The sequence below is a fragment of the Martes martes genome, assembly GCF_963455335.1.
Source record: "Martes martes genome assembly, chromosome: 5".
NCBI lineage: Eukaryota > Metazoa > Chordata > Mammalia > Carnivora > Mustelidae > Martes > Martes martes.
Window position 1 is genome coordinate 90,118,212 of NC_137892.1, and position 24,872 is coordinate 90,143,083.

The window sequence follows — 24,872 nt, forward strand, 5'->3', positions numbered from 1 at the left end:
AAGGCATTTTCATATTTTTGCAGTACAACCACCTGTTACCCCATCTTCATGATTTTACTTGGTCTTATTTGATTGGTTCTCTGTGCCTTTAAACAAAATCAGGTGGAGGGGCAGCCATTAACAATCCAGTTTTATCTTGAGAAAGCAGCTCTAGGAAGTTACTTGATCAAGCTTAGTAAGTCCTATTGCCTGGAAGCATCAGCTTATTGTCCATGGTCCATGGTATCACATGTGGAAAGTCAGCAGGAGTAGCCCTGGACTAAAACTCAGAAGCCTCCTTTACCTGGGTATTATCATGCCCAAGTTATCCCCACTTTCAGACTGTTTTGAAAATAGGTGGCTGGGTTTTGCTTCTGATTAAGAAGAATAAACCCAATCCATCCTATCACAATGACAGCACCTAAAAACCATGAACAGAATGCACAGAGTAGCAATCTGAGAACTGAAGTGAAAAAGGGCCAAATCCACAATTAGAGCTGTAGTCAACACTCCTCTCTCAGTAATCATTAAGAGCAAGCTGACAATAGATAATAAATAAGCAATGTATGGAAAAACTGAGCCAACTGGATCAACCAATACCATCTACCAACTGGATCTAATTGACATTTATAAAAAAAATCATCTATCCAACAATAACACAATCCACACATTCTTTCCAAAGGAAGACACAACATTTACAAAAGTAGCACTGGGTCATAAATCAAACTCCAATAAGCAATTTAAAGAAATAAAATGATGCAAAGTATGCTCTTTGGTCATATTCAGTTTTAGTTAAACTAGAAATAAAAGAAATGTAACAAAAAACTTTCCATATAGTTACAAATTAAATAACATACTGCCAAATAATCCACTGGTCAGAGGAAGGCTCAAGCAAAAATTTTAAAATATCCTGAATTAAACAAAAAAGACAATATATCAAAATTTATGGGAAGCAGACAAAGTAGACCTTATATGAAAATCTGCCCAATGGGGCGCCTGGGTGGCTCAGTGGGTTAAAGCCTCTGCCTTTGGCTCAGGTCACGATCCCGGGGTCCTGGGATCGAGCCCCGCATTGGGCTCTCTGCTCATTGGGGAGCCTGCTTCCGCCTCTCTCTCTGCCTGCTTCTCTACTTGTCATCTCTGTCCAAAAAAAAAAAAAGAAAGAAAGAAAGAAAAAAAAGAATATCTGCCCTAAATCTTTATTAAAAAAAAAAGAAGAAGAAGAAGGAGAAGGTCTCAAACAGATAACCTGAATTCTCACCTCAAGAAACTAGAGAATAACAGGGCTCCTGGGTGGCTCAGTTACTAAGTGTCTGCCTTTAGCTCAGGTCCTCATCCCAGGGTCCTGGGATCAGAGTCCCTTATCAGGCTCCTTGTTCAGCAGGGAGCCTGCCTTTCCCTCTTCTCTACCTGTGGCTCCCCCTGCTTGCACTCTCTCTCTCTGTCAAATGAATAAATAAAATCTAAATAAGTAAGTAACATCTTAAAAAGAAACCTAAAAATCCAAGATGCATGAAACTAAGGGGTCTAAGTTTACTTTTAAACCTTTTCATTATGACCATAGGAAACACTATCCAAGAAATGTGGGGCAAAATATAGAAGAAAATTTATACTGCCTCTCACCCTACCACCTAGTGACAATTACTAATATTGATATATTTAGAGGTTTAATCTTTTAATCCAAAAACATTTTTTGATATAAAATCTTTTCAAGGCTGCCCAATATCTGAAGAGTATAAAATAATACCAAGGATAGTCTCACAGCCATCTCATGGAGGCCAAAACCTGACCCATCTGAAGCCTGACACTGGGCAGGCTTCCATATCTACTCCATCATCCTGATCTCAAGAGACCGTTCCACTACTGCTCCATTAGGCCAGCAGCATTTCATTTAATACATAAACATGCATCTTTCTGTATATAAAAGGTTATAAACTTGCCTGTTAAATACTGCAATATGTAATGCCTGAGTAGCACACACAGAAGAAACTTGAACCTCTCCAAAGGCAACACAAAATATAACTTGAGGAGAAGGTCCTCCTCAGCGTTAAGAAGGTCTTTTAAATCTCTCACTTCCCATCGTGAGAAAAATCAATATTTGACAAATAAGATTTCCAAATTAAATAAATGCTGCTCCATCGATAGAAACAAGTCTTACACATGTTCAAATTCTGCATTCAATGCAACATCTATTTATGTCTAAATTCTCCCAAATATGCTAGGCAGCTCACAGAAAAGCTTACACTAACAAATCAATAAAATCATATCCAAGCACCGCTACAGAACAATGATCTAGCAATACAGGTGAAAGTTTATTACAGGAAACCCACAGGTTCGAACAAAGATGTAAATCAAAGCGTACTGTAAAACAAAACTCAGCCACATAGCTGCACATCACAGAGCCAAATGAAACATCTATGACACTCAACATCAGAAAGTATAGCTTGGGAAAACGGTAAAAAGCTTTCCTTCTTGGCTCACTTAGAACAGATATATCAGACCTGGGTTTATCTTATTTAGGGTGGAGTATTTAATTTCAGAATAGTCATTTATAAAGTAGTACAGTGGAAAGCTCTGCAGCCATTAACGATAATGATGTAAAACCGCATTTGCTGTAGTAAAGATGCACATGATAAACGTATTGAGAGCTCAGACTTTCAGGACAGAAATCTCCGCTGTATGTGTATGTATTTTTGAGCAAATAACAACTCAATACGGGTTTATTATGGCAGTAAATCAGGTAAAAACATTTGTCTTTTAGGACAATGGCTGGCATATGGTACAGAGTAAAACAGTACAGATAATCCTTATTTTTACTGTTAATAATAGAAAAAATGGTAAGATAAGAATTGATATGTGTGTGTACCTACATACGCACACATATGCATACACATGTACACACATGCCAAAGGATAGAATACATGGTAGGATTACATGTGATCTATAACGAACTTAGAATTATAATCAGAAAAAAAGTAAGCTATTCTAATTTTGAATGTAAGAAATGCAGCTACAAAATAATGTAGTAGCAAGCTCTGTGAAGACTCCTTCAAAGGCTGGGAAGCTCTGGATATGCTAAAGTGATTCCAGGAAGGCATCTGCAAAACTGAGAAGAGATTAGCATCTAAATTAAGTGCTTCCCTTCACTAAAAGTAAGTGAATATTAAATGCATCCTATTCATACATTCCATATCAAACTATTAACCAAATCAAATAAAAATTTTATGTCTTCTATATTAACATAATCAAACCCCTCAAATACATACCCAGTGCAACACAAAAACAAACAAACAAAAATGCACTCTTCTTTTAGGATCCTACTACCAAAGCATCCAATGATTTATAGGCAAGAACAAAGATAAAATTTATCTTTAAGCAACATCATCATCACCAGGTTCTAAACTGTACCAATTTTCTTCTGTCTGAAACTATACTTTAAGGTATAAAAAAATACAAGCTATGATAGCTACCATGTAACAGATATGCTACCATTTTGGACATTCAATAAGGAGGTTGAACTTTTTTATCTACTCACCTTGCTGGCTGGTTACTTAGAGAACTACCCAAGAGATATGCAATGTGACCAAGTAACAAAAACTACATATACTTTTAAATATTCTAGTAGAGGTAAATAAACAGGTAAAAAGTAAGTTTAAGAAGAGATTATATTTAACCATATTTCCATCCTTTTCTGTGTACTCAGTCTTTGAAATAATGGCAAGGAGTTTATACTTAAAGCACATCTCAGTTTAAACCAGTCACATTTCAGGTACTTGACAGCCACATTTGGCTACTGACTACCACATTGGATGGCACAGAGCTAGAGCTACTCAAGCCCAAAGCCTGTGCTTGTCATCAATCCTAAATCCTGACTCCAGTCAGTTAACACAGGACCATAAACCACTGACCAAGACTGCTCAGGACAAAACCAAATGGAATTCATTTCAAAGGCTGAGGGTCTTCTCTATTTCAGATACTGTGTTAAGTATTTTCAAATGTGGGGGGTAAGGGGTAGGGAGGAGGAGTTTGGTTTATCTATTTTTTGAGTGGTCAGAGGGCTTGAAGATGAGTGTGGTAACAGAAACAAGCATGGTCACAGTAAATTCTACTACTGGGAAAACAGCTCAAAGCACATGCTCTAATAAAGGGAAAAAGGAACATATTGACGATCAGCATATCTCTCAACAGAATGAAGAGTGTGAAATATAGAATTCAACTGCATAAAGTACAAGGCTCTTCAGAATGTTGTTTTTCACTGGCATTGAAATAACTTCAGAGAACGTTCTAACATACAAGTGAGCTCCAAAGGCAGCTATGTATTTAAGAAAGAAAAAATTTAACCCATTAGCCTCACAGCTTGTTCTAATGCATTAATGTAACAGTTTGAACCCTAATTATATAAATATTTTGTTTATATGCAGCGAACAGTAAGAGGGTTAAAATTATTTTAAAATAAAATTAAAAAAAAACAACACTACATACAAGAAAGGGAAACTAACTGGAATGCCTATTCCTAAATGTTAATATTGGTGGTTCAGTAATTTAATGCACATATATGACTTTCAATTATGAAAAAATAAAGTGGTAACAATTCTTTTTTAACTTCGATTACATTTCAATTTCAATCCATTCACTTTTAAGCCTTTTAAGATTACGACACCCATCCAAGCTGTTTTTCTTTTTCTAGAACCCTTCCAGGAGTAACCGTAAGCGGATAGAGCAGGAACAAATTAGACTTAACCACAATAACCACATTTCATTTCAAGGAAACCTGAAGTCATTTGTGGAACTACAAAGATCCACTGAATGTCAAAAGACCTCTACTGTCATGTATCTGAGGCATTTCCATAATGTTCTGTAAGTAGGGGTCAAATGTATTACTTTTAACATCAATATCTCTTAGCTCTCTGTACAGTAAGTTAGCAGTACAGCCAAGAGTAACCTCCTACTCTTTAAACCACAACGCAAACAGGAGCATTAAGTCTGTTGCCCTCCTGGCCCTTGAAGCCTTTAAAAGGGAGTTTGGCTCTCACCTGATGAATCAAATTTAACTCTACTGTGACATAGGACACCACTTTCCCTCACTACCTATTTCAGAGTACTTGGCTTGATTTTTTTTCTACAAATGTCATTATATACTGAGAGATCTAAAGGAATTAGTGGTAAACCCCCCATGGTCTCCTTCCCTATAACCTTCTAGAATGTAAGGCCCATAAGGGCAAGGATCTTTTGATTTTTTTCCACTAATATTCCTAGCACCCTGAATATACAAAATTGTCTATTTCATTCATCCCATGTCAGCATGAGCTAGTCTGTAAAGCAATCACTCACACAATACCACTTCTACTATTTTAACAATGCCTGAAAGTACTTTTTAAATAGGTCCTGTCATTCATTCGTTCATTTTAGAGAGGGAGTGCAGAGGGGCAGAGATAGGGGGAGGGAGAATCTTAAGCAGACTCCAAGTTGAGCCACCCAGGTGCCCAAGTTCCTGTCTTTTATACGTTTAAACACAGTTGCAGAAATTATATGGATAAAGAAAATACAAGTAAGCAACAATTCAAGGAAGTCAACAATTATGTACAAAACTTCATGCAGCAAAAAATTAATGCAAGATGGTGCAGTCTGAAAGAGCCTTCAGCAAATAGATGGAGGAAAAAAATGTGAGCCTTTAAGCAAGAGCAGGTTAAGTTTTCAAGAAGTAGGAAGAGAATCTGAAACACAGAATGAACTATGTCCTACTGAAGATATGAGCACAGACTTGCCTAAGCAAGCAGAACAGACTAGACAACAACAACAACAAAAGTATGTAGACCCTAGAATAAAGCAATGGCAGTAGAGACAGTAGGGACAAATGCAATAAAACACCAGAGGAGTTTCTCCACCTTAACCACATGATGGAATCACCTGAGGAACTTTAAAAAAAATACCGTCACCTGAGGGTGCCTGGGTGGCTCAGGTTGTGATCCCAGGGTCCTGGGATGGAGCCCCACATCACTGGGCTCCCTGCTCTGTGGGTAGTCTGCTTATCCCCTCCCTATGCACTCCCCCCACCCAACTCTTTTGCCCTCACCTGCCCTCTCTAACAAATAAAATCCTTAAATTAAAAAAAAAAAAAAAATACTGTCGCCTGGACCTCAGTTCAATGACCCTGATTTACATGGGGTACAACCTAGACATCAAGATTTTTTAAGTTCCCCAGGAATTCTAATGTGAATCCAAAGTTCAAAATCATTGCCTTAGAGGAAAAAACCAACGGAAACCTAGTAAATGACCACACAGGATAAAGAAGGAAGACTAGAGATGATAACAGGATTTTAAGAGTATGTACCTTTAAAAAAATGACATGACTGAGAGAAGCCTGGAAATGGAAAAAAATATTTATATATCAGGGTGCCTGAGTGGCTTAGTGCGTTAACTGGCCAACTCTTGGTTTCGGCTCAGGTCATGATCTCGGGGTCATGAGACTGAGCCCCACATTGGGCTCTGCATTCAGATGGGAGTCTGCTGCTTTCCCTATTCCTCTCCCTCTCCCTCTGCCCCTCCCCCACTCGTGCACAGGCAGGCACGCACTCTCAAATAATAAAAATAAAAAATAAAAATACAGGGCGCCTGGGTGGCTCAGTGGGTTAAAGTCTCTGCCTTCAGCTCAGGTCATGATCTCAGGGTCCTGGGATCGAGCCCCGCATTGGGCTCTCTGCTCAGCAGGGAGCCTGCTTCCTCTTCTCTCTCTGCCTGGATCTCTGCCTACCTATGATCTCTGTCTGTCCAATAAATAAATAAAATCTTTAAAAAAAAAAAATACATCAACCACTCTGTACTTGACCACTTTGTCTACAAAGTTTCATGTAGTGAACCAGTTTTAATTAAGCCAGATTATCTTAATTTTCCATGTATCATGATTATTCATCTAATATTTTTAAGAGAAAGAATCAAAACTTAAAGTGAGGCATTTCTAAAAAATCAAGGTAGAGCTAAAGAATGTAAAATAAATCCTTCATAAATACCTCTCAGGTTTCCCAGATAGAAATAATCCTATCCTCCTTGCAATCCCCATGCCATTTTAGCACTCCCCATAAATGCTCTGTAGAGACTGGGTATTAGAAGGAAAAGACCAGTGCCTCATTCCTCCTCTATCCAGTGCTCAGCACTCTACTACTTCGCATGTAACATATACTCAGTATGAAGTTAGCAACAAGCGATACCGCTGGTAAGTTCTGATTGTTATTAAAGGTTCTAAATGCTTTTGAAAGCTCCCTAAATAAGCACAAATCTCACCCCAATTGCTTCTGCTTCTTGCAGACCCTGTGATGTTCTAAGCTTTCAAGCGTGCTTCATTGCTCTTCCCCTGGCTTTACTTCATTCCATCACTTTTGACAGCACCTAACCTGCTCAATGTCACTTGGGTCAACACAAGGGAACTAAATATTTTTATCTTTAGGAAAAACATGTCCAGAAACCATCTTCTAAAATACAATCTGAATCCCAAGATAATTTCTTTCAAAACCTCTACCACAATCTTAAATTTCAGCCAAAGATCATTATTCTAGCTTTCACCTACATAATAAAATGTTATGTAAGAGTGATATTATGCTCTCCGCAAATCCAAGTATAAATCAGTGTCTCCTACCTTTACTTACATCTGTGGCACGAACTGAAAATAGTATTTGTTTGAAACTCTGGAGAGAAACTAGATGATTACTCATGACCAGAGAGGACTAGGCCAAGATCCAATCAACCCCAAGACTCAAGGGATCGTTAGGAAGCTCGCATACAGAACAATAAGAAATTTATCATGTATTCTTCCCAATCAAAGACTGGTTTTAAAGCATTTTCCTAATCATAACTACATTTGATATTTTTGTACCACTTCAGTATTACATGAGATAGTAGATAACGCATCCTCACATATACCAAGTCCTTTGTTTCCCTATTTAAAACTCTAATATCGTGGGAACCTGGGTGGTTCAGTGGGTTAAAGCCTCTGCTTTCGGCTCAGGTCATGATCCCAGGGTCCTGGGATCAAGTCCCGCATCGGGCTCTCTGCTCAGCAGGGAGCCTGCTTCCTCCTCTCTCTCTCTCTTGGCCTGCCTCTCTGCCTACTTGTGATCTCTGTCTGTCAAATAAATAAATAAAATCTTTAAAAAAAAAAAAAAAAACTCTAATATCGTGAACCATTCTTCAAATTACCCATTTTTTATTATTTTCTGTTTTCAAGCTTAGGTACAGATTTTTACATGTGCCCCACATTTTCACTGACTTATCAACTGATTTTTCCATTTGATTTAACTAAGCCTCTAATCTCACTTTTCTGAGGTAGACTGCATATGATCAAAACATGGCAATGGCTTAAAAAAAAAACTCAGTATGCTTCACTAATTTCACAATATGGTCGAAAAAAGATAAACACACTAAAGCATTCATCTTCACCCTAGGAATTCCATTATGACTTACCATTATATGTTCACTTATATACGCATATAAGTGAACAAGTAAGATGTATGGCAAATGAATACATAAAAAAATACCAGATCTTTTCCTGAAAAGCATTAAACAACCAAAAACCACTGGTGAGAATTAGTCTGTGTTGTTCTCTTCCCTTGAAAACGATTTTAAGATTTTATTTATTTATTTGTCAGAGAGAGAGAGAACACAAGTAGGCAGAGTGGAAGGCAGAGGCAGAGAGGGAAGCAGGCTCCCCGCTGAGGAAGGAGCGCGATGTGGGACTCAATCCCAGGACCCTGGGATCATGACCCGAGCTGAAGGCAGTGGCTTAACGGACTGAGCCACCCAGGTGTCCCTAAAATAATTTTATTTAAATTTTATTTAACTTATTCCTTTTCTGCAACAGTGAATATTGGGTGCAAGGTCTAAATTACAGTAACTCTAAGCATTAAATAACTGGAATGGCAGAAGTATCTGGGAAGGAAAAATGAAGGTAATGACCATAGAGATAAAAATCAACAAGTAAAGTATTATCTATAGAAAAAAAAATTTTTTTACAGCACTCATTTTTAAACACAAACCCTAAAAATTCAAAACCACTACTCAGTTCACCTAATACAGCTGTAGTTGGTAATTACCTCTTCTTATGACATTCTATATGGTTCATGAAAAAAACTACCAACTATAAATATATTCAGCATTCTCTTTTGCCTAAAATTAGATGGCAGCCTAGATGTGATAATGGAATTTTAGGGAATAAAAGTCATTAACTTTAGTACATGGATGCTAAGGTATTTAGAGCTGAACCAACACAATGTCTGCAACTTACATCCAAATGTTAAATGGAAAAAAAGGCTGTGTGTGTGTGTGCATGTATGTGCGTGTTTATAAAAATAAATGACACAGGGGCGCCTGGGTGGCTCAGTGGGTTAAAGCCTCTGCCTTCAGCACAGGTCATGATCCCAGAATCCTGGGTCGGGAATCTCTGCTCAGCAGGGAGCCTGCTTCCCCTTTGCTCTGCCTGCCTCTCTGCCTACTTGTGATCTCTGTCAAATAAAGAAATAAATAATCTTTAATTAAAAAAAAAAAAGTTGGGAGGAAAGGGGAACATAGAAAGCCACTTACTTTTTTATCCATTCCTTGAAAAATCTGCCCCATCCTAACGGGCCAAGCAACCAAGAGCACACTTGCCATTTTTAGTTAAAATATCTCAGATCCAGCATCTGTTATACTCTCACTTCAAAAAAAAGTTCTGATACTCACATTGCCCATGTACTCTGAGAGCAGGTCCTGAAGGGCCTGGCGTACAGCATTACACTCAGCCACAATTCTCTCACGCCGGTCATCACGCGTGCACGACGAGTCGGCCATCAGGGCAGCCCCACTAATGATGCTTTCTAGGCGCTCCTCCAGGGAAGGTCTAAAGCGCTCCTCACTGAAGCTCAAGGGGTCCACAATGATTTGTTTCTGCAGAGAAAGTGTTAACTGAATCTTAGTGCTGATCATGTTCACTCCATTATTAACGAAAGTGAGCGAAGTGTTGATCAGGAACATCAAGATTTAATACAAATATTCCAATGCCTAAAATAAAGTTACACTTTCTGTTAGATTCTCAAAGAAGGCACTGCAAGCAATACTATCCAGCTGAACGGGGCTTCAGTAAGACACCATACCACAAAATGCAAACACAAGTATGTCAGCATTAAAATCATGTTCACACTACTGAATCTGAACATATTACATGTCAGCCTCTACAGTATTAGTAAAATGATCATTGTATGGAAATAAGTTAGCTCTTTTCCTTTTCTATATACAGAGTATAAAACTGTTACATGACATTAGCAGAACTGTTTCACAGCAAACAAACAAACAAACAAAAAAAAAAACAATAAAAACAGACTTCTGTCCTCAGTTTCAGAAAGGAATGCATTTATAATCAATTCCAATCTATTTTCCTCATCATATACATCTACCAAATTTTATAGATAATGCAGTCTCATACTTATCCTATTAGGTCTAAATTAGAGACACTCTCTGCTTAAAGACTTCAAGGTAATCTGTAAGACATGACAGCAATCCATTCCAAGAAAGCCACTCTGTGAGTTATAACTGCCCAGTAAGAATAAAACCTTCCCTCTGTCTCTTCACTCCCATGACTCCACTTAAACCCAGCTTTACCAGTGGTGAGTAAGGACAGGTCACAAGCGAGCTTTAGGTACAAGGGCAAACATCAATACCCCCAGGACAGCAGCTACTGGCCTCCCTCCAACTTTTCCGTTTAATACAATTTATCCTCACACTGGTAAATGTCTGTGCAAATATTGTGTCTTTAATTTTTCTTTATGGAGACTATTCTTACTGATTTCAAGTTAAATGCCAAGTTTTTTTTTTTTAAAAAAGCTTGCCCTTTCCAGTAACTATACATTTCTTCTTCCCATTCCCAAGAACCCTCAGTTTCAAAATTGAACATGCAAGGCCTCCAGTTCATTATTAACCTACACATTTCAGCTGACCATTTTTCTTATCAGATTAAATTATTACAGGATTTCTCTGGTTGGGGCACCTGGGTGGCTTGGTCAATTAAGTGTCTGCTTTTGGCTCGGGTCATGATCCCGGAGTCCTGGGATTGAGCCCTCCACTGAGCTCCCTGTTCAGTGGGAAGTCTACTTCTCCCTCTGACCCTACCCCCTCTCATGCTCTCTAATAAATAAATAAAATCTTAAAAAAAAAAAAAAAAAAAGATTTTTCTTGTTAAAACTGAACACACAGGGGTGCTTGGGTGGCTCAATGTATTGTCTCTGCCTTCAGCTCAGGTCATGATCCCAGGGTCCTGGGATCGAGCCCCACATCGGGCTCTCTGCTCAGCAGGGAGCCTGCTTCCCCCTCTTTCTCTGCCTGCCTCTCTGCCTACTTATGATCTCTTTCTGTCAAATAAATAAATAAATAAATAAAGTTCCTTGGGGGAAAAAAACCCGAACACACAATGCCTTCTGACCAGTAAGAATGAGGAATAAATGGTTACAGAATGTTAAAAGTCATTAAGCTGCAATGGGCCTATAATCACTTCATCCAACCCCCTCATTTTATGAAGTCTCAGCCTAGTCCTAAGAGGTTAAGTAGCCCCTGACAATTACAACTCAAGTCAGGGCAAATGTAATCCTTAGTGCCTTCAAAGAGGCCCAATACCTAAGACTGCCAAATCTGAGTGGAGTGGAAAAAGGGGTCACTAAATTTTAAGATGCATCATTTAATGATTTAACATTTAGTCATTTAATGATTAAAACTCCAAGAAAAACACCATGGTCTGTAGAATTATTCTAACACTGTCTTTATGATTTATGAAGTCACAAATTGTCATGCGTATCAGCAATATTCAGTTACACATGCCAAAATAAAGGGTCAAAAGTTAGAAAAGGAAGGTCAAAGGAGGAAAATATATAAGCAAGGAAAAACTGTTAAAAACAAAATGCACTCCGTTATGTACATTCTCTACTTCAAAGCATTCCTACTTATGAAAGGATATTGGCCACATGGAAGGCAATTTTCTGTTATGTTAATCAAAATAATAATAAAAATAATAATGATGATGATGATGATGATGATGATGTAACCCAACAGTGGGTTTAGAATTAAAACAACAACAACAAAAAACTTCAAAAAAAAAAACTGCTGCCATCTACTGGAAGCCATGAAGCATTGTGGGTAGAAGTTTAAAAACAAACAAACCCAAAAAACAAAAAAACCACAAGAAAGAGTTGATATATGTATGTATATATGTGTGTACAGAGAATCTATACACAGAACAGATCCAGGGCATCAACTATAAAAGATAACTATATGGAATTACACTGTATTTTTTTTTTTAATATTTTTTATTTGTTTGACAGACAGAGATCACAAGTAGGCAGAGAGGCAGGCAGAGAGAGGGGGGGAAGCAGGCTCTCTGCTGAGCAGAGAGCCCGATGTGGGGCTCGATCCCAGGGCCCTGAGACCATGACCTGAGCCGAAGGCAGAGGCTTAACCCACTGAGCCACCCAGGTGCCCCAATTACACTGTATTTTAAGCCCAAATTTGCTTCCACTTGATTAAATTTCATATATTATCACAATTTAGTCACTGAGAAGTGCACCTAGGCAGACAAGTAAGATTAACGTGTCAACACTTCTGTCGTAATCACTTATGATATATCTGTCTTTCCCACTAGACTGTGAGCCCCTGGAGGACAAGTCTGCACGCACTCTGCCTCCATTTCCCAAAGCTTTACAACTGCTGAAAGGTTAAAATCTTAGGTGAAATAAACCAAACTCATATCCTCAACAGATAATGATCCCACAGGAAACTAAGTTTCATAAAAAGAATTCAGAAGTTTAACAAAAGAAAAGAAAAAGGGAAAGAAAAAGGAAAAAATGTTGTAGGCCCAGTCACGTTCAAGTAGACCGATGATTTCTAAAATTTCTTTTGACATAGATTGCAAATCTAGGTAGAAAATGAACTTTCATCAGAAACCATGATCACATTTCCCTAGAAACCTCTTAACTTTGAGCAGATGGTCAAGAACCTGAAGTTGCCTCCCACGCATAACTTACATCAAAATTATTGAGTGCGTATGCCAGTTCTCCTCCTCCCCCACCCTGGTGCTGGGAAGCATCATCTGATGCAGTGGCTTGGGCTGCATTGGAAATGCCTGTGACCGCCTGCTGCAGCTGCTTGTAGATCAGGTCTCTGTTAGCCTTATAGGCTGCAACATCCGGGTGCTGTAGGCATGCCTGGGATGCGGTATAGAGGATTGGAACATTTTTCTGCAGGATTCCTCTGGCTGCAGCCATCTGATCACGATGGCCCACATCTTTCAGTTCCTGTAAAACAAGAAATTGCAACAGTCTTTATGTGAGTTCTAGTCATAAAAAAATTTGTCAGTAAATTCTGAAAAGTGAGAAATTCTACTAATTAGACACAACAGTTTCATGAATGTCTGGCTTCATAACAAAGGAGGTAGCATGGATTAGTAGGAAGAATTTGAACATTTCAAAATCACCCAGAGCTGGGCTTGAATCTCCAGCTCTATTTTTTCCTATTGTAATCTTATTTATTAAAATTCTAAAGGCATCCGGCTGGCTCAGCGTAGAACACGTGACTTTTTATCTCTGGGTTTTAAGTTCGAGCCCCATGCTGGATGTAGAGATTACTTAAAAATAAAAATCTCTTAAAAATAAAAAATAAAAATAGGAATCTCTTTAAAATCACCATACTCGGTTTAACCTGCTAAAAAATAGGAGCAATACACTTCTTTCATTGTTCTGAGGATCAAATGGGATAATGCATATAAAGCATCTAACAGCACTAACTAAAAACCAAAACATAAAACTGACTAGCATCTTCATTACAACTATATAAAAATGTATGTACCTATTCCAACCGAATTAGAAAAACCATTCAGACACATTTAAACAGAGTTAAGATTTCATTTGAGTATTTTTTATTAAGTTATAAAAATTCATTATAAGAGTTCTGCAAAATTGGGATGGGATACCACAGGTGTACATGAACTACAACCGACAAGGATGTAGTAGGCTACACTCTCAAGTACATAACTCTGCACCCCCTTTCCTCCATTCCCCTATCCCAAAGATGTCCTTGGGACATAGGTCATTAATACATAAAGCAGAGGCTCAGGTGCTCCATGAGTTTTATCCAAAAGGTTTTCATTTCATTGTAATACTCTATGTACATGTGGTCTTAAGTGAAACTGTCCTTTCTCAATTTCCTCATAATTTTCTTTCTCAATTTCCCCACAATTATATTCCATAGTTTAAAAAAATTGAGGTTCCTGGCATGATTTCCAATACTGACATCTACTTGGTAGGCTGAATGGATGCACCAAGTGTCAAATAAGTGATACCAAGTAAGTGACAAATAAGCAAGATGGGAAGAGGATATTTCTGGTATCCCACTGTTACTGCAAGTAACAACAATGGGGGGACACTTAAGTCTTTAGTAAATGTGGATTACCCCACAAAAGAGAAATAGAAGTGATAACTCTGACCACCAGATCTGCTCTATTTTATGTGTGAACTTGGAACATCAATGTTAATTGTGCCAACTAAATCCTACAATACAAATTTAAACGTCTTAAAAAAGAGTATTACATGTGTAAACAGTAAGAGAAAATTAACTAAGAAATGCCAAAGTCAATAACTCAATTTGAAGCCATTTAATAATAGTTCATCTTTTTAGAGGAGTTCCTAATTAAGCATTAGAGACACCTAACTGGCTTCTTTTTTCTGATACTTCATCTAACTATGTATTTTAGGTTTGCATCTTCATTCAAACCTTGTATAATATGACAGCTTACTTTTCCTCCTAGAATCCTTTTCTCATTTGGAATTGAATTCGCAAGTAATAGCTCACAGCACTCCAAATGCCCCGTAGCACAGTACATTAGGCTAAATATTCAGAAACAGGACCCTAAGGATTTAGCGAATCAGTGATCATTTCCAGACTCAAGCTATGACAGAGGGCTAAGGCTAACCATTACGTTTAAACAGATGGTGCGTATGTTCTGTGTGGCCTTTTCTAAATGTCTTGCTCTCCACCACCACCTCAGGGACTTAAAATCTTCTAGGGAGGCATTTGCCTCTAAGTACATACACGGTCCTCTGTTTTCTAAGATGCTTTGCAAATAGCTTTAGAATTCTTCCTTAAGTATCTATAACCTAAATCAGTATAGTCTTATAAAGGTTACCAAAGAAATTTCTGGTCACCTAAAGCTAATAGGTGCCACAATTACTATTCAACACTTGACTTTCCTTAAGTCACTGCCTTGCTTGGTATGAGAAATTTTACCTTTCTAAAAACTAAACTAGAAACAGGACCTCACAGATTTAGAGAATTGACGATCATCTCAAGACTCAAGCTGTGACAAGGGGAAAAGTCTACCCATTATGCTTAAGCAGCTGGTGCACGCGTTGTGTGTGGCATTTTCTACACGTTCTGCCCTCACCAAAATTTATGTCTGACAGACTCCTATTTACTAAGTATGGGGCATATATTTCAACCTACAAGGAAAATAACAACTAAATATCATTTGTCCTAACTGCTAAACTATTCTGCTTTTTCTCTTGAGAATAGTTTGCCATAACAAAGAAACTAGATTTTATTAAGTAAAGATAGGAAAAATGGGCACCATCACAAGGCTGCAGCACTTGATTTACTATCAGAAGAATAATCATCATTAAGTATTATCTTCCAAATATGCAGTAGTGATAAGTAATCTGGATTGGTGAAAAAATGAGCTATTGAGGAAATTAATAGATTACTTATGAAGCTAGAGTCCCTTAATCCACCTTAGCCTTCATGACCCCCAAACTGTAACAATCCAATTGTATGTTAAGCAGACTCAGGAACAAACAGAAAACACGAAAAAGAAATGATTACTTTAAACGTAATCTGAACTAACCATGCCACGCGGTGATCAAGAAATAAAAGCTAACTTTTAAGTAATCTATAGCACTCTCTCTAACCCAAAACTAGAAAGTCAAATAAAGAAAGTTTCCTCTCATTTCCCTCTTAACAATATAAAATTATAGCCATGTGATCAAATATCTTCTCTTGGATTCAAACAAAAATACTTAAACAAAAGGTCCAGCCAGGGGAGCCTGGGTGGCACAATCAGTAGAGCAACTGGCTCTTTGTTTCAGCTCAGGTCATGATCTCAGGGTTGTAAGATCAAGCAAGACCTGAGTGCGGCTCCATGCTCAGCACAGAGTCTGCTTGAGATTCTCTCTCCCTCTCACTCTGCCCTTCCTGATCATGCCCTCTCTCTCTCAAATAAACATGAATCTTAAAAAAGGGGGGGGGGGGACCATAGGCAAACCCAGCCAGTCCTGATTATTTACACTTAAAACACATTAGTATCCATCACCACTGTGTCTGCTCAGGTTTTCAGAAAAAGAAATCATGAGGGACGCCTGCCTGTGTGGCTCAGTAGGTTAAGCATCTGCCTTCAGCTCACGTCATGACCCCAGCATCCTGGGATTAAACCCCACATCAAGATCCCTGCTCAGTAGACAGCCTGCTTCTCTCTCTGCCTGCTGCTCCCCCTACTTGTGTGCACTCTCTGATAAATAAATAAAATCTTTAAAAATAAATAAATAGGAAGAAAGAAAGAGAGAGAAAGAAATCATGAAACTCAGAGTTCATTAGGTTTTTGGCAAATATCTCAACAAGCTCTATGTACCTGGGTTGGTGGAATATAAACATCATAGTATTCCATCTGGAGCAGACTCAGGAAACAGAGTTGACCACAGGAGGCACAGGCAGTTTTCCTTACAAGAAGTAGGGTCAATGCTGGCCCATCCTTACCTCTGCCATCTATTTTACCCTTACACTCAAAGAAGAGCCTGTAGCCTCATGGAAATCCAACACTCCTAGTGAGCAAATTATACTCCAGCCCAAGAAAATAACAGATTAGGACCAAACTTAGAACCCCATTCCAGGGTGGATCTGCAGTATAGCCAAACGGCTTATTCACTTGTTCATTAAATATTTAGCTAACACTACCACATCCAGACAATGTTCTAGGCATTAGGGATTATAACAGCAATTTAAACAGACAAAATCCCTGCCCCTGGGGCCTGGGTTTAAAACCTGGCTCCACCTGACTAGATGAATGACCTTGCCAAATTATTTAATCTCCCTGCACTACAGTTCTTGCATCTACAAATTGAGTATCTGATCAATTATAGATCTACTTATATTGTTTTGTAAAGATTAAATGAGTTTGTATTCAAAAAAGGTTTGTAACAGTGTTTAGCACATAGAAAACACCTTTTTAGAGTTAATCATTATTATTCTCAGCAACATCCTCACCACCCCCACCACCATACCATGCACCAGAAAAACCTTAAGGAGAAACAGATAAATTCCAAAGAGCCTGCACACCTTATGAGGCTTAGCATTTCCTCAATGGGTGGTTTCTGATTAAATGATACAAGGGAGGCTAAAGAAGCCAGTATATACATCACACCCAAATACTGTTCTTGAGGAAATACCCCTTTTCTGGACTAGGGGCTGTCTGCAAAGATTAAGAGCCTGAATGAGAAGGTAAATTAATACATGCCATGCCTGAGAAAAGAAGAAAAAGTTAAAGGTGAAAACAGTCAAGGGGGGCTAGGCATACAGCAGTATAGGAATTCTGCCAGAAAACACACACTGTGAAAAAATGTTGCCAGTTACTGAAGGAGACCAGTGGGCAATTCTAAAAGGGAGAATGAAGTTTCCACCAGGCTGGGAACTTAGGATCAAATAGCTGTTTAATTCCCAAGGAAAGCACTAGTTTACAGGAATACACACCAAGACCCATGTCCTACAAAAGACTATTTTATGATCAGGAGTCACAAAGGAGCCCACAGCCGGCCTATTCAGTGGATTCTACTGCAGAAGGTTAAGGCTAAAGGTTTAAGAATTAGGCCCAAGGAACACTATAAATGACCAGGACATGCTACAAACCCAAGATAAACTTTAAAATGGAAACATGCATCAATTAAGACACCAGCAGAAAACAAAATAAGAGTAACATGGTTCAAGGACTATGCTAAAAAGATATGAAGAGGGGCACCTGGGTGGCTCAGTTGGTTAAGCGTCTGCCTTCAGCTCAGGTCATGATCCCAGGGTTCTGGGACCAAGACCCTCATTGGGCTCCCTGCTCAGCAGGCTCCCTGCTCCCTTTCCCACTTCCTCTGCTTAGGTCCCCTCTCGCTATCTCTGTCAAAATACATAAATAAAATCTTTAAAAAAATAAAAACATAAAAAGTACAGAGAAAGTACATGGAAACCACAAGGCTGATACAGCACTTAGGCCTGATGAGACAGAGAGGCAGCAGTTACCAGAAACCAGACAGCAAGGTATATGGAGAATACCACCCAAAAGGGGCTCTGACTTTTAGCCACCATGATCATTAAGCAGGATGGGGAGCCAGGGGAATACATCCCCAGCCTCACCCTTCTATCCCCTTTGATCTCCTGCTGATGTTCCCACTGGCCAAACCCAATCAGAACCTAGAGGGCAGAGGAGCCCTAGATGCAGTCCAGACAGGTCAGGTTCCTGGGGCAGAGAACAAGATGAACAAGGGTGAAAACGAGATATGGAGGGGCAAATTTAAGAGCGTCCAGTAAGTAGTAACTTCAAGATTTTAACGACATCTTATTTCAGAAATATTTAAAATTTACTGGGTTTTGTTTCGTTTTGTGTTTTAGTACATCAGGGATTATGTTCAAGGAACTCTTCATGTATTCACAGCACACAGAATTAAAAAGTCAGGCACTGGGGCACCTGGGTAGCTCAGTGGGTTAAGCCTCTGCCTTTAGCTCAGGTCATGATCTCAGTGTCCTGGGATCGAGTCCCACATCAGGCTCTCTGCTCGGCAGGAAGCCTGCTTCCTCCTCTCTCTCTCTGCCTGCCTCTCTGCCTACTTGTGATCTCTCTCTGTCAAATAAATAAAATCTTTAAAAAAAAAAAAAAGGCACCATTACTTTTTTTTTTTTAATTAACATATAATGTATTATTTGCTTTCAGGGGTCTAGGTCTGTGATTCACCAGTCTTACAGGCACCATTACTTTTGAGTAAGTTTTTCCCATAGCATACAAAAGTCTGGTCTATCATTATGTTCTATCTCAAGAATATCATCAAATTACTTACTCTACTACTTTGCAAAGATAGCCAATATAGTGTCAGTCTAAACATTCTTACTTTCCTCAAATAGTAAGTCTTCATAAACAAAGATTAGACTAAGTTTTAAGACAGTGAGACTGTTCACCAAACTTTATTTTTTAAATATAACTAACATTTATTTCACGTATTCAAATGAGAATTTAAATCATAAACATTAAGCAAAATAAACTATGAACCTAATTGGGCCAGCATGTCATATTTACAGAATTATACTATTGAATAAGTACTCGGAACCGATCAGACCCAGCAAAAAGAAAAAACTTACTTGTGATTTATGTGATGGACACATAGGCCAACACAGGGATAAGTGATAAAAACACACTGAGCCTACAAAAACTAAGTAACTCAAGCAACACATCAAATCTAGGTGTATTATCATGCATAATATTAAGTAACGGATATGTAAAACCAGGATCTCATATGCGCAGATCCAGTCTGATCACAACCTAAGCTTGAAATATGCTTAATAACCTTATTAAATACTTTACGTACATTATTTAATCTTCTCAATCGGTGGGGTAAAGTTTTTATACTGGTACAATATAACCAAATGAAAGGTACTAAGAAGACTCCAAAGCTGAGGATAGCCTATATGGGACATTTACAGTACTGACTCCATTCTCCCCATGCCTATCAGAACTCTTGTTGGGTGTCCTGTCCTCAAGAAGGATACCTCCCCTAATCTCAGTAGAAGGGAGGTCTTCATGACTCTGAGTCACAAATATAACTGCTTTACTCTCACTAATGATTAATGAAGAATGGGTATGTCACACAATTCAGATTCAGGGCAAATCTGTTAGGGGCTTCTATATCATCTGCTTATTAAAAAAAGACATATGGAAGAAAAGTTTTTTTTTCTTGCTGGACATAGTGATGTGTACAAATAGCATGCCTAGAGCTTCTATAGCCGTCCAGTGCCGGGCACACAGAACAAAGCAATGCTGGAAAAGGTCAAAACCCCAGATCCTTGAGGACATATAATCTATAACCTTAATCACCTCAAAAATCACACCTAATTTGGGACTTTTAATTGGTGAGAAAATAAATCCCCCACTGTTCAAGCAGTTTTGGAGCTGGGTTTTCTGTGAAATGTAGCATGAACTATCCTAACCGATACCTGTTATCACAAACAAGAACAGAACTGATCTTTTCAGGGCTTTGTGAAAAAGCACAAGCTTAATCAGAACTACAAAGTTTTAAGAAACTGGATAGTGACATGTGTGTCTCCCTTACAGCACACACCACATTCAAAGCACTCTAAGTCCCAAAATTCCAAAGGGCTAGCAAAGCTTGGAAAAATAAGAACAATGATCCATATGCCACACAACACAAATTCGTAACACAATGGAAACTACTAAGGATGATTAATAAGAAATACTTAAAAAGTGGCCAAATATGGGGGAAGAATGGGGTTAGTTTCTCATAATCAAATAATTCCACTAATTTTCAACAGGTTTAAGGTTTTTTAAAAATCTGAAATGAGGGGCGCCTGGGTGGCTCAGTGGGTTAAAGCCTCTGCCTTCGGCTCAGGTCATGATCCCAGGGTCCTGGGATCCAGCCCAGAATAGCATCGGGCTCTCTGCTCAGCAGGGAGCCTACTTCCTCCTCTCTCTCTGCCTGCCTCTCTGCCTACTTGTGATCTCTGTCAAATAAGTAAATAAAAATCTTTTAAAAAAAAAAATCTGAAATGAACTCTACCACCAAAATCAAGTTAATCCTTGAAGGCACATAACAAAGACCTTATCACTGCTCCAGACACAAGTGCAAACTGCCAAGCTATTTAAAGTAAGATTTTCATGAGAATTAAAATGGAAGCATAACATGAAAGCAACTTAATTACAGGTTTATTAACAATACAATACAAAAAGGATACTTACTTCATAAGTTAAATGTTTTAATAGAACTATACTGGCAGAAAGAGGTACCGGTACCTTCAGAAAACCTAAGTAAAATCGATTTTTCCCACTAGATAATAATATAAACAACTTTAATATACCCCCAAATCATGACTGTACCTGCTGTCTTTTGGCTGCCATAATGTTCAGTTTATCCACTTCAGGTTTTAGGGCCTTATACTGTATTCCTAAATCTTGTTCAGTGCCAGCATTCCTCAGTTTCAAGATACCTTCTTCCACCTATATAAAACATAACTCTAAATAAGAAAAATTCTAAACAAAATAAATCTGTATGTAAAAAAGATCTATACTGGGCACCTGGGTGGCTCAGTCATTAAGCGTCTGCCTTCGGCTTAGGTCATGATCTCAGGGTCCTGGGATCAAGGTTCACATTGGGCTCCCTGCTTGGTGGGAAGCCTGCTTCTCCCTCACCCTCTCCCCTTGCTTGTGTTCCCTCTCTCTCTGTCAAATAAATAAATAAAATCTTAAAAAAAAAAAAAAGATCTATACTATTTCATTTCTTTTAACTGCTACTCGGATAGCAGTCTAAACTTTCTCTTCAGTTTACATGGCCCTCAAATATATGAGCAACTACTATATGGGAGGATTATACTGACTATTATCTAAAATGACAGAATTTAACACATCTTGGTTTCTCAACTCTGGAATTCCAGTAAAAGGAAATGCTTAATCACTACTGCAGAGGGAAGGAGTCAAAACAGTACCTTTGCTACACGTTCATCACTAAAATCAAGACTACACAGGCTCATAGCACAGCCAGTCTAAGGTACACTTCGAGAAGAGCTGAAAATGGAAACTAAAAGAAAACATTCCTGCTCCACTTAGTAAAACAAGTTCAAAACCAAAACAAACTCTTAAGGAATGCTGAATTAACTATGGGCAGCAGCAGCCTCACTGTGATGGAAAGAACAAATTACAGACACAGGCCTGTACTTACAACTTTCAGCTGAACAAGTAATTTGTAGACATCTGCCATGTCAGCCAAAATAAGCAGCCGGGTAACAGCAGAGAGTAAAGCTCGAGCTGCCCGAACCATGTTGCCACGCTTCACAGAAGAGCAGGGATCATCTGCAAACTCTCCTGCAGCAGTCTTCATCAAATCACCTGTTTTACAGCATGAAGAAACAAACCCACCAGGAATGAACCAAATAACTGGTCTACGTTTAAAAAATAATAATAATAACTCACACCTTGTATAGTTCATGCACAGAATTTAAGGGCTCTCATTTTTATTGTTTTGTTTGCTTTTGTTTTACAGCAATCACTTAAAAAAGCACCCTCATGTACTGCTGGTGAAAGCACAGTATCTGGAAAGTGATTTTGGTGCTATACATAAAGAGCCTTAAAAACACTCCTTTTCAGGGGGGCACCTGGGTGGCTCAGTTGGTTGAGTCTCTGCCTTCGGCTCAGGTCACGATCTCAGGGTCCCAAGATCAGGCCCCACTTGGGGCTCTCTGCTCAACAGGGAGTCTGCTTCTCCTGCTCTCTCTCCTTCTGTTCCTCCCCACTTGTACTCTCTCAAATAAATAAAATCTTAAAAAAAAAAAAAAAAAAGACACTCCTTTCCTCAAAGGAGCATTACATGGATCCTAAGGTGTGGGAGGGATTTCAGTGGGGGGAAAAAAATGGATCTAATATGATCTACCCTCACATCCACAGAATGATACAGAAACACAGCAACCATTATGGAAGACCTCCACACTACATTAATCACCTCAAGAGAGACTTACTGGCATATGAAGACAAAGTTGAGTCAATGACTCATTCATTTTCCTCAGAGTAAAACAATGACAACAGCTCAAATGCACAATATGCACCTAGTTAAGTAAATTATGTTATATCCTACAATTGACTACTATACAAATATTAACATATATATGAAAAAATGTTAACATTTATGATGAAACGATAAGCATAAAGAAAACAAAACATATATGTAACGTGTTTTTAAAAAAAGGGAGAGAAAAGACAGGAATCCAAAGGCAAGTAACAGTTACACTAGGTTATAATCTGACTCTTTACATTATTCTGCACTTATAAAAACATTTTCTATAATGAAGAGGTATTATATCCATAATTTTAAAAACTGCACTAACAACATATACAATACAGGGGCACCTGGGTGGCTCAGTGGGTTAAGCCTCTGCCTTCAGCTTAGGTCATGATCTCAGGGTCCTAGCATAGAGCCCTACATCGGGCTCTCTGCTCAGTGGGGAGCCTGCTTCCCCCTCTCTCTCTGCCTGCCTCTCTGCCTACTTGTGATCTCTGTCTGTCAAATAAATAAATAAAATCTCTAAAAAATAAATATATACATAATACATTTAGTATAGTTATTAGGAATATCTGAGGTTATATTATACAATCCTAAATTTAAAAATGCTAAGAATTTATTTATAACATTTCTTAGAAACTTGTAAAATAACTTATACTTTTTGTCATTCATTTCTATTAATTATCATTTTAAGTGCCTATTGCTCCTCTTTTCTTATAGCTGTAAGCAAATGGAGGGCCAGGACTATGTGTGTTCCACCAGTTATATGGACAGTACCCTATATGGTGACTACAGTAAAGCAATTACTCCTTCCCTTGGCTGAATGTGCCCATTCCAGATTAAAGCCTTAAAGGCCATTCACTCAGGCTCTTCCACTAACGTAAAAAGTACACTTTCAAGAAGCCTAGTGACTTCTGAAGAATCCTACCAAATTTAGCTACAGCATATGAGCTTAAGAGGAAAAAGGTTAAATTCAGTCTCAGATGCATTTATTAATTGAGCTCAGAAGCACCATACAGTATTAAGATAAAGACAAGCTCTGTATATGTAAGGTCTGATATAACTCACAACGAAGAATTTCATAGTTGAAAAAATTTTCCTAAACCTAAGGTATAGACATAAAAAGATAAAGATATGTGACAATGATTATATGGATACATAACATTAAAAATGTTATTGTAGGGGTGCCTGGATGGCTCAGTTGGTTAAGCCTCTGCCTTCAGCTCAGGTCATGATCTCAGGGTCCTGGGATGGGCCTGCATCAGACTCTCTGATCAGCGGGGAGCCTGCTTCCCCCTCTCTCTCTGCCTGCCTCTCTGCTTGTGACCCCTCTCTCTGTCGAATAAATAAATTTAAAAATAACTTTAAAAAATAATAAATTAAATTAATTAATTAATTAAAAATGTTATTGTAGGATACTTAAATGAGCTCATTCTTTCATCTATTTACTCAACAAATATTTGCGCACCCACTATATATCAAAGTCTGAACTAGGTGTCGATGATAGAGCACACAGGAAACAGCCCATCTCCTCATGGAAGTCTAAGGAGGGGGGAAGACAGACAAGCAAACAATTAAAGGCTGATTAAGACAAAGCGCCTGAACTCAAAGGGCTCACAAATCAGGGAGTATTACAATGCAATCAGAACTGTAATAGCCTTGTGGACAAGGTGCTATGGGAAGATGATAGGAAAGACTATTTACTCATGAAGAAGTTGTCTCAAAAGCCTTGTAGAAAAAAAATATGTACCTTAAACAATATTAATATTAAATAAGAGATATTGGCCTTAAACAATAAAAGGAATTTCACCTATGTATTGAGAGCTTAGTACAGACAAAACCAACCCACTGCTGGGGATACAAAGAACAAGACCATCTGTTTTCAAGTGGCTTATAATCCAGAAAAAGAAGAATGTGATCACACAGAAATTATGTGGCATTTTAACACGAGAGCTGTACGAAAGACACAAAAGTACACAGAGTTTCAAAGCAGAAAGCACTAAGAGTCTGAAGAAGAAGTGAAATGCCAGC

At 38.4% G+C, this 24,872-nt stretch overlaps 1 protein-coding gene across 2 annotated transcripts in view; it reads right to left on the reverse strand.

Moving 5' to 3' along the window:
- Positions 1 to 24,872, reverse strand: part of CTNNA1 (catenin alpha 1) — a 183,379-nt gene that overhangs the window by 100,854 nt on the left and 57,653 nt on the right. For both annotated transcript variants that reach the window (XM_080803534.1, XM_080803535.1), the window contains 4 exons: positions 22,008 to 22,174; positions 21,170 to 21,289; positions 13,011 to 13,280; positions 9,688 to 9,891 (listed from right to left, as the gene is read on the reverse strand). In XM_080803534.1, the coding sequence (XP_080659660.1) occupies positions 9,688 to 9,891; positions 13,011 to 13,280; positions 21,170 to 21,289; positions 22,008 to 22,174 (761 nt within the window). The remainder of the gene's footprint in view (positions 1 to 9,687; positions 9,892 to 13,010; positions 13,281 to 21,169; positions 21,290 to 22,007; positions 22,175 to 24,872) is intronic.